Source organism: Lolium rigidum, chromosome 6 (assembly GCF_022539505.1).
Source record: "Lolium rigidum isolate FL_2022 chromosome 6, APGP_CSIRO_Lrig_0.1, whole genome shotgun sequence".
NCBI classification, from domain to species: Eukaryota; Viridiplantae; Streptophyta; class Magnoliopsida; order Poales; family Poaceae; genus Lolium; species Lolium rigidum.
The window spans coordinates 197,246,997-197,262,249 of NC_061513.1; the positions used below are offsets into that span (position 1 = coordinate 197,246,997).

At 44.9% G+C, this 15,253-nt stretch overlaps 1 protein-coding gene across 1 annotated transcript; it reads right to left on the reverse strand.

Moving 5' to 3' along the window:
• Positions 1–216: 216 nt before the first annotated feature.
• LOC124663623 (nicotinamide adenine dinucleotide transporter 2, mitochondrial-like) lies at positions 217–13,053 on the reverse strand. The gene is made up of 9 exons (XM_047201302.1): positions 12,710–13,053; positions 12,475–12,576; positions 11,657–11,763; positions 10,612–10,660; positions 2,432–2,544; positions 1,625–1,719; positions 1,460–1,548; positions 1,285–1,379; positions 217–761 (listed from the first exon to the last, which is right to left on the reverse strand). Exons 1-9 carry the CDS (start codon positions 12,795–12,797, stop codon positions 543–545), a joined length of 957 nt encoding a protein of 318 aa, XP_047057258.1. The 5' UTR covers positions 12,798–13,053; the 3' UTR covers positions 217–542.
• Positions 13,054–15,253: the final 2,200 nt, after the last annotated feature.

Consider the following 15,253-nt stretch of genomic DNA (forward strand, 5'->3'; position numbering starts at 1 on the left):
TGCCAGGCAAAAAATGAAAAAAGAAACGAAGCTCATGTCGACAAGAGATGGAGAATAGGACGGAGGAGAAAGCGACCAAAGGGAGTGCTTGGGTTGGTGGATAGCTAGGCTAGGCCGTCTTGGGATGCTCTCACTCACACTTAAAAGCCCATTTCTTTTATTTTATTTCTCATAACCTCTAGAAAAAAAATTATGCATTTGTGGTCTAGCAGGAGGTGTCTATAGCGAAGCACGGGCTTTGTCCTAGTCAACATAAAAGGGCAATTAGCATGTCAGTGTTCTAGAGACAACTGATTGGCTCTAGCTATTACACTTCAGAGTTAGATGGTAAATGAATGGATCTTCTGTAACGGCGAATCAAAAACCTTTGGGTCTTTATGTACTTCTTTCACCAAAATCTGCCAGTCTTCGGTGACTTTTCTTCAATAATGGACAAATGCCAGTGCAATCTTGATCACGAACCATTACATCCACAACACATCAAAGATGGTATGTGTCAGCATTGCAAGATCATTGAAGATCCAATCATTCCGGTCTTTCGATTAAGGGGACAAGAGCTGGTGCATGAGTCGATTGATCATCTCATAACTGGTGAAAGTAATGACCGCATTTGGCGTTGTTCGCAGCAAATTTGTAGCACAACCTCGGTAGAAGCCGGCAACTCCCTCCTTCTGGAACACTTGCTTTATGCAATCAGATACACCAGTGTACCTAGCACCATGTGAAACACGACCTTGTTCTTGCAACTTAGACCGTACAACCTGTGAATTAAATGAAAATTATATGAAACATAGATGCCTTTCAATGTGACAACAGAAGGTGATCGTGTCACTAATTTGACACCTCTTTCCTTTCTCCCAATAATTTGTCATGAAATTGCTCTCCCTTGAAGTGTTTTCAAAAGTATGTAGTACTTATGATAGTAATTTTATATAAGAAAACTAATTTTTGGTCAATCCCTTATCTTAACAAACAAAATATGTCTTATATTTAACATGAATGAAATATTTCCTTAGCCTCTCTTTTCACAAACTAAGTATTTCATTTGAAAATAGGCTACTCATTTTAGGGATTAACAACTGCTCCACTCCATTATCCCTAGGGAAGAAGTATAATAATTTTTCGACTGCTCCAATCCGTGGTTAAAAACAGTCTGACAGAAGCTGCAAGACATACTGTGCTGATACCCACATATTCCATATCAGAAGAAGAATATATGCAGCGAAAGATAAACCTTTAATTGCTGAAACTGTACTATCAAATAGGGAGGATCGATAAACATACCTCGTGAGGGTATGTTATTATCGAGGCTGTTACTTTGGACCCTGAGGAACAAATAGCTACCTGTCCAGGGCCAAGCTTATCAACTGTAGTATTGTCTGCAAAACAACATGCAATTTTTCTGTCAATCTCTTACACATGTTGTCCCACAGTTCAGTACCAAAGGATATGTTACTACCTTTCTTGGCAACGTACAGCTTCGCCTTCTCATATACTGGGAACTGGATGGCTACATGAGTAACCCCAGCTAGAGAAGGAAGAAGACCACTGTAGTCATGGAAAACAGAATCATGGACACGGTAAAAAAGAAAACTATAACGCTTATGGTCATAATGCAACCTACCTGTACAATCCACGGAGACCCTCTTCTGCTGCAATCCTATGTAACGCAGATAAAATGCCTGTGTAAGGAACCGCACCAGGCCTCATCCCTTGTGTCTTTAAGAGAGAACAGAGTATGAGATACTATAGTCAGTGGTTCAATATCATTCAATGTGTGCTAAGATTAAGAACTGAACCCCAATATTACGGAACAAATATTTCATGTGTGACTCATTGTAAATGATCAGGTCCAAGATATAATGCGCCTTTGAGTTAGTCATTAATAATAAACATTCAACTAAATCACCAACACTTCAATACACTTTTGGTCAACTGTATGTTCTATCGTAATATTACTTAGTTTCAATAATAAACATCCAAGCAATCCAACGGCAACTTCAGTTGACTTTTGGTTGGTTTCGATTACATCCTAAGTTGTATTCATACTGTATATTGTGTTCTCTTCTGGTTTCTTAAAATTCAGGTAGTACAACTTAATTTTGCCATTACATGTCTATATAGGCCCCTTGCTCCTCTGAAAAGAACGTCACCATGTCAAAAGTTCAGCTACCAGAACTTAATTTAGCCGTTACCAGATATGGCCCTCTATTACACAGAATTACAAGCAGTATTTATTTACTACAAGATACTACTGTGAGCCAAGGTGTATACCAGTTTTGCAGGATCTTAATCATATCACATAAAAGAAGATACGTTTAGAAGAATTTTGTGACACCTTAAATTTCCAAAAATGAAATGTCTCTGATTCAAAAATAAGTACCACTCTTCAGAAAACAAAAACAAATGTAACTTAACATCGTATACGTACTTGTAGCCTAGTTTTCACAACCCACAATGGATTAGTTGCAATAGCTGTTGCAATCCCAGCACATGAAGCAGCTAAAACATTTGCTTGTACTGAAAGTTCACTATTTCTAGCATCTGTAAAATGAAGATGAATAGTCAGGAGCTGACACCCAAGTATGATAATTACTCTGTTATCTACATCGACGAAAGTAGAAAGAGTATGCTGACAACCAGTATAACTTTAAGTGCAAATTAGCTATTGAACATAATCCACAACCTCAAGTTAAAAACATCATAATTAGTTTATCAGAACGAAAATACAGCTGCAGCTGTGGATAATGTTTAGTCAAAATTTGCCCCTAGGCACCATTCTTTTAAGTCAATTGCTCAGACATTCTAAAAACCTGCCCAGTACCATTACAAAATCCACATAATTTGCTAGAAAACACCACTATAAAGTAATGCTTCTTGTGTTAGGAGAAAGAACACCTATGAAATGTCCCTTTTGCCCCTGGTTGAACAAATCAGATGCTGTCAACCCATTGAATATGTGTGCTCAAATGCTGTTAAATTGTTGCAGCTAGCTAGCTAATATCTTCAGTGATATGTGTGCTTAATCTTGATTGCTACTTGTTAGAGAGATAATTGTATATTGTATTTTCCCTGGTAGTTAGGGGATTCCATGCATATTTCACACATGTACATGTACTATATATTGTGGCATTTGACCCCCATGGCATACAAGTTGCATATCAGAGCTAAGTTAGGGTTTCTTGCACGCGCAACTCATGCAAAAATTACTCCTGTACAGGTCATTGTGCTTGACCTCTCTCCTCCGCGTCGAACTCCCGTTCATGGCCTGCCCGAGCCCGGCCGCCCTCCCGCCCCGTCAAGGTCAGACGCACTCCCGCCCCGTCAAGGTCAGACGCCCTCCCGACCCGTCCAGGTCGCACCCGCCCCAGATCGCGCCACCCGTCTAGGTCGCGCCGCCCGTCCACGCCGCTGTCAGCTCCTTGGCCGCCGCCCGCGTCCCTCCGTCCGCAGGCCCATGTCCCTTTGTCCAGGCCACCCCCAGTCGGGCTGCTGCCTCCCATCGTCCGGTTCCTGGTTTCTGGTCCCGACCTTCTGATATGTTTTTGTTCTTGTTTGTTTACCAAACCTACGAGTCTATAAAAAAAAGAAAAAACAACATGTGTGCCTCGACGGGCTATGTTGCAATTCCTCGATGCCCGGTAATCTTTGATGGCAAAAAACTATCCTGATTTTCTTGCCTTTATGCGCATTCACATGCGTGGTCTCCGTCTTCGGGGTGTGCTTTGCTGCTACTCAGGCTGACAAGGATGCCACCAAGACGGCCAACAATGCTTCCTTTGCCACGTATGATCAGAAGGTCCACGAGTATTCTGGCGCTCTTGAAACCTACCGGCTGGAGACCCAGTTGATGGACGATGATGCTCGTGCTACGGCTGTTCTTACCTCGAGTGTTCTATCGCAGTTTGCTTCTGAGTTTATGGGCCTCAATACTGTGTCGCTGACATGTGGGCTCACCTTCGTCAGGGTTATCAACCATCCAGGGATGCTCTGTATATGTTCGTGGATCGTCAGGAGAATGAACTTCGGCACGGTGACTCTACTATTGATCAGTTCTACACGCAGAGTGCTGCTATCTAACGCCAACTCAACTCTCTTCGCACTGCTGTTTGTGGTACTTGCTCGTGTTGTCAGACTATGCGCTCTATCGTGGAGTGTCAGCGCGTCTACGAGTTCTTATCTCTGCTCTGGAAGGAGTTTGAGTCCCGCCGTTCTCAGTTGCTTGTATGTGGTCGTGTCCCCATTTCGGAGGTGCTATCTAAGCTTCGTGCTGAGGAGACTCGCCTACGTGGCGCTGGATTGCTTGAGGTTCCTTCCATGCTTGCTACCCATGGCCCTCCGGCGTTGCCTATTCCATCGACACCTTTGCGGCCCACTGCTCCGCCACTTACCCACTCCTCTGGGTAAGGGCTAGAGTCATGCCCTCATCATGATGTAGCCCCGCCCAAGGACGACACTACACCAAGGCCAACTAGTCCCCCAAGTGGACCGATGACTCGAGCCCGAGTGAAAGTTATACATGACAAGGTGAACTCACTCCTCTCTACACTTGATCTAGACACACCCTTGAATGGAATGCTACCTCATGCCGATGTTCTATGTGTCATTAGGTACGAGTTTCGTCAAGGAGCCAAGGAGAAGGAAGCCACATGGTTCAAGGAAGAAGAGGAGAAGATCAAGGAAGGAGAAGAGAAGAAAGACGAAGAAGAAGAAGAAGAAGAAGAAGAAGAAGAAGAAGAAAGAAGAGACGAAGAGGAAAAGGACCGGCCGATCATATCGGCCACCCCGGCCGGTCAGACCGGCTGCTACCCCAAGGCTGCTCAGTACCGCACCCAGAAACCAGGCCGGTCTAACCGGCTGGCTCAGCCGGTATGACCGGGTGCCACCCGGTATGATCGGGCCAACTAGGCCGGTATGACCGGGCTACGCTGACAGCACCTACAGCGATTCCAGGAGCTCGAGCCGGTCTAACCGGGTCGTATGGCCGGTCTGACCGGGTGATCCCCGACCTGAAACACTTTAAGTTAATCTAGACCGTCCATTTCTCATCTATGGTTAAGATAACTTTATTGTAATGCCCCTTTTACCCCTGCCACGAATCTGAACTATATGTATCTCATTCCCCATCTAGATTAGGGTTAGACAAGATTTGAGATTAGACTTGAGCTTTGTCTCCCTAGAACCCTAGTTCTTTGTATCAAGGCACTCTTGAGGATTTCACACTCTTCATGGTTGATTCAAGGGCTACCCCTCTTTCATCCAAGTTCTAGTGTGGATCTCCTTCACCAATCTCTCCCTTCTTGGATTCTACCTAAGGGTCTCTCCAAGAAGTGATTCTATTGGCTTGGTCTAACCTACCAAGGGAGTCTAATTTCGTGTGTGTTTGGTTTGGTTTTTGTGTGTTCTTCTTCCTCTCCCATCCTTTCCATCTACAAGTTTGGTCAATTTCGTGTGTGTTTGGTTTGGTTTTTGTGTGTTCTTCTTCCTCTCCCATCCTTTCCATCTACAAGTTTGCTCAATTTCGTGGGATTTGGGCCACCCCTAGACCTAAGGTCTCATCAAGTGGTATCAGCAGCTCTTGGTTGCCACGATTTTGATCCCCACCACCCCCAATTTCATCTCTAGAAGAAATTCGAAAATCCCCCAAAAATAGCCCTAATTTGCCTCTTGATGGATCTACGATTTGGTTTGACTTTTGAGTGGTTTTGGTCCATTGATTTCGTGTTCCTAGTGTTGATCTACTATTTCCCCCACTTTCTAGCCCCAAATTTTTCGTTTCCATCGATTTTGGGTCAATTTCCCTCAAGAACAGCTCAAATTCGAGCCTGACCGGTACGACCGGCCCGAGCATCCGATATAACCGGACCACCCGGTATGACTGGCCCCTCCACCCGGTATGACCGGCCTGCACAGGGAAAATCCCATAAAAAGTTGTTTTGACCCAAAAAATTTCCTCTAACTTGTGTTTGTTGTTTCGGTTTGAGTGTCTTTGTTTGTGATACTAACCCACATCCCCGAAGCAAGCGACAACAACCTCGGCACCCTGAACTAGCAAGCATACAATTGCCTCCACCACCATCTTCGCAAGTTGTGTGATCATCACCGCCTACGCACCATCTAGGTATAACTTGCATTACCTTGTAGCACTCTTCCTCTTGCGATCTACCCTATCGAGCATTGTTTGTCAAGTGTTGCGAGACATTGCACGTGGCCCCGATTGTGAGGTGTGTGTAGTGTGGAGTAAAACTTATAAGCAAAAACTCGTGTGGCAAAATAGCAAAAGCGAAGCTAACGCTAACATAGTGCGAGAAAAAGCCGGGAAAACACAAAAAGAGAAAAAGAGTGCAAAGTGCTACCATATACAAAAGAGTAAAAAAGCTTTTAAGCAAAAGAGAGAGAAGAGAAGAGAGGCTGCGTGTGAATCTTCGTGTCTCTCATTTTGCAACCAAAGCTTTGCCTCTCTTTGTGTTAGTGTGACAACGAGCACCACCTTGCTAATTGGTTCTTGTGTTTGTTCCGCTCATTCCTTGATCGCACTAACCCCGTTCATCTCGTGCGTGAGTTCCACATCTTTTCCGTGTTTATAGTGATCATCGCTTTGACATTTCATTTTTAGATTTCAGCCACTCTTAACAACAAAAATCGATTTCGGATTTCATCGTTTGGCTTTCCACCATCCTTACCTACCACCATATTTGCTAGTTTTTGCGTGTGTTTTTGCGTATGTACCCCAACACAAATTGGTTTTTCTCTTGGTTTCGTTAGTTGACCCAATTCTATCATTCCAAGGTGAGACTTGAAGGTAGTTTCTTCCACTAGCATCCACCAGATAGCTCTTGCCTTGATATCATGGATAGAAACGTAGAGCAAGCAAAGGAAGATGGAGTCCTCGACAACAACGAGAGGTTGGTTACCCAACACAACCTATGGACTCAACACCAAGAGTTCAGGGAGCAACCCGCCTTGTTCGAGACGCGCATCGATGAGCAATATGAAGAAGGGGCACACAACTTCACCGTCGTCAACCAAGATATGACCCTCCTTCGTGAAGCCACGGACAACTTGAATGGCCAAATGGCGGCCAATGATGCGAACATGGAGCATGGATAGTCTCGAGAGAGACATCAACAATTTGGGTTGCCGCCACCGACACCGCTCTACTTCATCATCATCAAGCTCTTCACAAGACTATTACTCCCATGATCGTCACACGTCATCAAGCTCCAACTCAAGGCGAGGAGACCCTAATCGACTTCATCGACCACATGATCGCCATGAAGACTCACGCTCCAACTCAAGGAGAGGAGAGTTTCATCGACATGCTCGTCCACATGAGCGCCCTCAACAAGAAGCACCACACCATGACCGCCATCAACATGATCGCCATGCCCAGCATGGGCGTGACGACCAACCCCACGACAACGTCATCCTCAACATGGACCTGGCGCCTCATTGCGAGCCACACGTTGATGCTCAAGACCAAGGTCATCAAACTCAACCTTGGCGTGATCTGCGGAATCATCCACGCCAAAACCAACATAGAAGAGGAGACCCGGCAATGGCTCAAGAGGAGGTAGCCAACAATGGACGTCGTCAACAACCTAAACAACCTCGGCAAGACAATCGCCAACACCATCGTCCCGCACCAAGTGAAGCTAGTGTTCAAATACAACACCAACCCAATGCTATGGTTGGCCGCAGAAGACCTCCTCACCCACCACAAGCCGCAAGAGATGAAGGCATCCGACCTCGCCGAAGGAACTTGGAAGATGAAGAAAACATGTATGACAAGCTCAAGTTCCACATGCCCAAGTTCAAAGGTGAAGATGACGCCGAGGCCTACCTCTCATCGGCACTCAAGGTTGACAAGATCTTCCGCATACACAACTACTCCGGTGCAAAGAAAGTGGCCATGGCATCTCTTGAGTTTGAAGATTATGCCAACACATGGTGGGAGCAAGTGGTCAGTCTAAGGGAAGAAAAGGGTGAGCCCCCCATTGACACTTGGGAAGAGATGAAGGAGGAGATGCAAGCTCGCTTTGTGCCCGCACACTACATGACCGACCTCTTCAACAAATTCCAAAAATTGAAGCAAGGCACCAAGACCGTTGAGCAGTTCTATAAGGAGATGGAGTTGACCATGATGCGCGCAAATATCCAAGTATCCGAGAACCAAACTCTTACTCGGTTCTTCAATGGCCTAAATTACCCAATCAAGAGGATTGTTGAGTTCCAACCATACTCCAACATGGTTGAATTGGTACACCAAGCTTCCAAGGCCGAGCGCCAAGTAAATGAGGACATCAAGTACACCAAGACCAAGTCCTACTTCGCCTCCAAGCTCGCTACAGCCGCTCCTACAACAAGTGTCAAGCCCTCCATTTCCTATACACCATCCAAGCAAACGACTATACAAAGTCGCATGAAGCAACCGGTGACTTCAACCGCCTCCTCAAAAGCCTCTACGAGACCTTCCAATGTCACTTGTTTCAAGTGTGGAACACAAGGCCACAAGTCCTTCAAGTGCAAAAATACCAAGGTCATGATCACCATGGAGAATGGCACAGGCGGCGCCACTATGGGGGGCGAGCGTGGGCGGCCGCCCCTGCTCACGATCGGCAAAAAATTGACCCTTTCTTAGCCCATTCTACCATCTAGGATTATTTGGAAAAAAATTGACCCACTAAGGCCCATCAACACAGCTAACCCTACTCATCTCCACAACTCTGTGCGTGGACGAGAACCAAACCAGAAGCTCACTCACGCACGCGCGCCGCCCTGACTCAAGCCGCCAATGCGTCTCTTTCCGGCAGCCCCCTCGAGCCTCCGCCCGGGCGCTACTGGACGTCATCCTCTCCTCTCGACTTCTCTCTGGTCTCGCCCTCTCTGCTCGACTGCTCCACGCCTCCCCCGCATCCCGGGATCCCGGCCAGTCACGCCGGCACTGCCCCCGCCGACCGCTGCTCCCCGATGGACGAACAGGAGGAGCTAGATTGGATATTAGCGCAGGAGGAGGAAGGAGAGGCAGCAACGGCGGAGACAGAGGAAAGTCGCAAGCGAGCACGTGGCAGTGAGGTAGTTTATCCTCTCGATCACACTGCTCTCGATTATGTAGAGCTAAATATCCGAATTGTGTAGGACTAATTTTTTGGATTGTTTAGCATTGTAGCTGTTGTCTGCTGAATACTAAATATGATTTGAACTTTGATATTGTAGGACACTGTATCGCCACATTCCAATGTTCATGAAGTATTTAATCTAGCAAATGTGGTTTCTGATCCTGGAATTCGTAGACGAATTGATAAATATGCTACCCCGAAAATTAGAGATAAAATGAGAAGGGCATATTTGTCAAGAGGCCGGAGTCGTTTGATTCGCCATAGTTTTCCCAAAACAAAACTTGGGGCAGATTGGAGGCCATTACTAGATGTGTGGTATAACAAATTTGATTGGTTAGAGTATAGTGTGGAGAAAAATGCCGCATATTGCTTCTACTGTTTTCTTTTCAAACCTCAAAGTATTTCTTCACACCACGATTATTGCCCACCAACTTCAGAAGTTGGTGGTTGTGGCTGTTGTGAAAGGAGTTCTAGCTGTTGGTGATTTTTTTGGTCATTTGAATAAGATTGTCAATATGGTGAGTTCTAGTTGTTGTATATTTCTTTGCCCACCAACTCTATATGTACTCACATACATTCTTAACGCACATTATTTTGTAGGTGAGTGCCTCTTGTAAGAAGAAAGATGCATTGTTGCAGAAACATCATGACCATTTGGTGACATTGCTAGAGAATGGGGAGATCTCGTCAGGAAGAGGCCAACATCAAGACCCGGTGATACACGTTGGGGGTCACATCATAGAACACTAATTCAGATTCATCAAATGTGGGATTCAGTGATTGAAGTGATGCATAGTATTTCTCATGATGGGATAGATGCAGAGGAGCGAGGTTTGGCTTCAGGACTAGGACAATAGCTCGACTGGACTTAGGTCCTCTGCAAATCGGACCGAATAACAATACCAAAGCCCCCATATGACATGCTTGTGACATAATGCCTCACAGACACTACAATCTAAATAGTTGCAGATACTGATGAAATAGTGTTCAAAACTGTGATAGAAGTAACCGAGAAGTCATTACTAACACAGTTGCACAGATACTGATGAAATATTGTTGTAAAGAGGTATTGGACTCTTAAGACTGACCATATTAACCACATCAGTCATAAAGTCCGGTATTAAATATGGCAGACATTTCATCAAATGTAGTTTGCTCTTATACTCTTTTAAATAGCAGACTATTTGTATTTAGCTGAAGCGCTTTGACGGTATCACAAAAGAAGAATTGGCGATGATAAGAAGATATCAGATATTCACCGAGCAATTTATAATCTACCGACCAAACATGATTTACTGCTAGGAATATATAAACAACAGTGCATCAGGATGATCCATAGCTTTCCTCTGAGTTTGAGTAAGTGAAAATGAAATAGCAGATCTACACAACAAAGAAAATGCTACTCAAGCACAAACATCTTCCTACAAAAATGCAGATCTGCTATTTTTTACAGATGAAATATAAAATGGTAAGTAAAGCACACTTTGTTAACCTTGAGACCGAAGAAGACCCCTCATGTAATTATATACTGAAAATGTAACCTGCAGATGAACAAAAGAATATATCTAAGGCTCATGAAAAGCTAGCAACAAAGGAAGTGAATTACAGACAAAAGATTGCATGCGATTTTCATATTAACTCGTCATTCTATATGCGTCCAAACAAAAATTATACTAATCACCAAATAAACCCAGCATGCAACAACACCCCACAGCACCAAGCTTGAATGCACATAATCAATCATTTATATTATGCAGTTGCCTACATAGTTTGAACAGTTGGTCAGGCATGTGAATGCCAATTTACAGCAAGTGAGTATCATGGCTATTCAAAACATTGTTAGTCATATTCCATATTCCAGAAAAATATTTAAACCTCATTAGGTAACCTAAACCTGTTGAAGAGAACGGGTATCAGTAATCTGTACTATTATCAGAAGGAGCCTATTTGATCTCCTCATCTCCCTTAGCACCGCTAAGTGGAACGAAAATACAAGGCTTCCTTGTAATCTTTCCTATGTTCTTGAAAATCAAAGGTAATCTTTTGCATTCTACCAAACAAGAAATAACAGAAAATCCAGAAAACTATATGTTAATGCCAAATATTCCATCAAACATAGTTAAACTATGATTCAACTATAAAAAAATACTTTGAAGTGTTAAACAATCATATTTAATGATAACATCACATTTCATACAGCAACTCCTAAGCAGCACATGAAGCCCTGTAGTATGCAAAAATGCAAGAGAGCAGTTTTTATGAAATCACAGTAACACAAGGGCCCCGCCTAGTACATGAAAATGCAATAAGATGTCCAAACAGCAAACGAACTTCCAGAATTAGGTAAATTTGTTGTTACCCGTGACTGATATACTCAATTAAGTGCATTAGGTTATTCTACAACTTGCTGGTCATTACTGGATCACACACTCAGACAACAAAATACAAAATGATTACCCAGGTACAAACAACTAAAAGTGAAATAAAACAATCATGTAACATTACTGACTGTGGATGCAAGATAAATGATAACTTACAGCCCAAGTTGGAAATAGCGCTACTATTGTGGGAGAAAGGCCACGATACAACCCAGGCAGTCCTTCTGTTTTGAGTATGTGCTGCAATCCTGAAATAATTACCTTACCTAATAAAGAGAGAAAAATTACTCAGCAAAAAAAAAGATAACTATAACAAAAAAAGCTGGTCATAAAATCAAATGAAGACCAATGTAGCAGATTTTATATGCCTAATTACTGTTTAACCCTCTTTGAGATACACCAGATTATCCACTTCGGTCCCAGGCCTCCAGTTCCAAACAAGTTCTGAACTTCTGACAACATCAACATTCTCTGCACTATGATGCCTAGTACCTAACTTCGCTCCAAATTTGTTGTCACATTTTTTTTTCCAAAATGAGCGAACCTACACACTGAAACGTGTCTAGATATGCATTTTACTTAGATATCTACTACACAAAATCTGACCAAAGTTGTGAAAACCAATTTGGAACGGAGGGAGTAATAGATTATCCACCAGGCTTTTTGGACCTCGCTTGATCTCAATCAAACGGCAGATCGAGCGCACCTTACTCTGAAGTCACAGGGTACAATATGTGCATAGAAAGCATTCGTAGAATGCATATATAAAGGAGAAGGACAACCATGAGTGTGGCAGTGGCGGATGTGAAGGTGCAGCGGCACTTGTGTGGTTGCGCGGATGTGAAGGCTCAGCAAATTAAGTTGTAATTATACTACACTATTTTCTAATTTCTTTTTGATCTTGTGCGATGCTGTTTTAGTACAAGCACAATGATGTTTGCTAAATTGAGCCACTGGCGTGAGATGAGCAAAATTACCAGGCGGTGCAGAGCCAGAGGAAAGGTTGGAAGGGATGCCGTACACCTGCAGACGCGTCTTGAGCACGTCCAGCGGGCACAGCACCGTTGCCGAGATGAACCCTGCGCCACCATCACACCAACAGAAAAGAAAAAACCAAGAATCATCAAAATCCACGCCAGATGCCACCGACGCAAGACGGAACAGAAAAAACCAAGCAACCAAGACACCCGAGGCAAGGAGTGGAAAACTTACCAGCCGAGCCGCCAGCAACGGCGTTGCAGGCCGCCTCCCGGGCCTTCACCTGCGCACCGCCGCGAGTGCGGCCCTTGCCCTCCAACATCGCAGCAGGGGCGTGTGTTGGGAGCCTGATGAATAGAGAAGGAACGAGCCGCCTCTCCAGTCCTGTAAGTCGATCTTCGGAATTGGCAGCACGCAGCGGCAGCTAGAACAAAGGCGGAATCATGGGTTCGCTCTCTGGCGGAACAGCAGGACCGGATCGTAGAAGGGACGCGCGGGCGGGAGCTTTGGGTCCTTGCTGGTAGCGCAAATAAGGATGGCGGCGTGGGCCGCGGGCGGCGGGCGGAAGAGGAGGGGAAGCGGGCGGCGGGCAGTGGCAGCGGCAGCTATGGCAAAAGCGGAATCATGGGTTAGCTCCTCTATTAGAGCATTTTAAGTGGTTGTTTCCATAGCAATTTCTTTTCTCTTTTGACCTTTCGATAGCTAATTTTAGGGTTAGTCTAAAGGGGATCGCTAGGAATCGGAGGCGATTTACACAAAAATAAACCTTTTCTCAAAGACTCAAACTATAGCACAGACTGACCTTCCGACCAAACTATTTCACCAATCTAATTCTTTTGTGTGGCGTCCCCCACGTCGGCGCCACACCTCATTGTGTAGCGCCCGTGCGTACGGCGTCATTCTCCCATCCGACGTGGCGTCGTCGACGCTGAGGTGTGCGTCGATCTGACGTGGCAGGATGTGTGGCGCCGCTCCCATCGGCGCCACACATCGACTTATAATTGCCTAGAACCTATTGTAAGACAATTCTCCGGGACTTAGCCGTTTTGGCGAGGCTGTTTATGTGGCGCCGACGCCACGGGGCGGTGTGGCGCCGGTGCCACGGGCGCCACACAAACAGCCTCGCCAAAACGGCTAAGGACTAAACTTCCGGAGCCCCTGGATGGTCTGGACATATAATTTGACATATGTGGCGCCGATGCCATGGGAGCCACACAGTGCAATGTGGCGCCAGGGACAAGGGTGCCACACGTTGACTTGTGTTAAAACCTGGAAAATTCTTGCCTTATTTAAATAGTTTTCAACACAACAATATCAATTTGAATAGCAATTTCTTACACACATAGCACACATCATAGCTCACATCATAGCACATAGATTCAAACAACACGTAGCAACAAGAGACATGGTTCGAAATGACATAGAGTTCACAACACGAAACTTATGAAGATAGAGTTCACAACAACATGTTGCAAATCCTAGTATCCTCCTCGATGTCCCCTCCTCACGGGCTGCTTCCGGACGGCCAACCTTTTCGTCCGCTGCCGTGGCTCTTGCTGCTGCTCCTCCTGCTCCTGCTGCTCCTCCTCCTCTGAAGATAACGGCTCATCGTTCCTCATCCTCCTCAAAGATGATCTCCGCGACGGTGCCTCATCCTCCTCAATCACAACCTTCTTTCCTCGGTTGACATAATCGTCCGGAGTGTATCGTTTTGGAGCCTTGCCCCTTGGCTTCAACTGGTAAGCAGACCGTGTGGCTTGCTTCTTGCCTCGACTAATGCTTTGACTCAGAATGGCGTCGTCAGGAATCTTCACAAACATGAACACATGAGATTAGAAAAGTTGAAATTAGTAAGCACATGTTTGACAGCAACAAAATAGTCCATACCTCCGCCTCTTCAGAAGAGGATGTAGCAATTTCGCCGTCGCGGCAACCTAGCAAGTTGGCTAACCGCCGCATCTTTCGTGCAGTGTTCTGCGTCATGAAAATCATGGTTACAAAGCTACCCGAACATAATATATTACATTCAAAGTTAGTGATCATACCTTAATGAAATGCCGCAACGGTCCGATAGGCTTTTCATCTCTATAGCTCTGGTCCCAAATAACCTCGCACTCCTCAGCTATTTTTTGGATCTCGGACCGCTGTGATAAACATATTATACACAATTTGAGCGAGCACATGCCAATATAGATGATGTACTAGCTAATGAGAGAATACATTACCACGAAGTTCAGCTCGGAAGCAATAGAAGTCGATCTCCCTTTGCGAGCAGTCATGTCGTGCTGGCTTTGCGCAACCTCATCGAACTCGATGGGGTCGTACAAGATGTCTTCATCATACGCGGGGTTCACTAACTCGATACGCGTGTGATGTCTACGCACGCTTCTATTCCTGTAGACAGTGTTGGGCCTCCAAGAGCAGAGGTTTGTAGAACAGTAGCAAGTTTCCCTTAAGTGAATCACCCAAGGTTTATCGAACTCAAGGAGGTAGAGGTCAAAGATATCCCTCTCAAGCAACCCTGCAATTAAGATACAAGAAGTCTCTTGTGTCCCCAACACACCTAATACACTTGTCAGATGTATAAGTGCACTAGTTCGGCGAAGAGATAGTGAAATACAAGTAATATGGATGATTATAAGTAGTAATTGCAATCTGAAATAAAAATGACAGCAAGCGAACATGTAGCAGAACTTGTTGGAAACGGTGTTTCAATGCTTAGAAACAAGGCCTAGGGATCATACTTTCACTAGTGGACACTCTCAACAATGATCACAT

What these genes read in the sequence shown, in the direction of transcription:
- LOC124663623 (XM_047201302.1), bottom strand. Translation starts at nt 12,797, where the DNA reads ATGTTGGAGGGCAAGGGCCGCACTCGCGGCGGTGCGCAGGTGAAGGCC. An exon ending in TTGTGAAAACTAGGCTACAA is followed by an intron (nt 1,720 to 2,431) that starts GTACGTATACGA and finishes TCTCTCTTAAAG; the next exon opens with ACACAAGGGATGAGGCCTGG. An exon ending in GCTGTACGTTGCCAAGAAAG is followed by an intron (nt 1,380 to 1,459) that starts GTAGTAACATAT and finishes GTTGTTTTGCAG; the next exon opens with ACAATACTACAGTTGATAAG.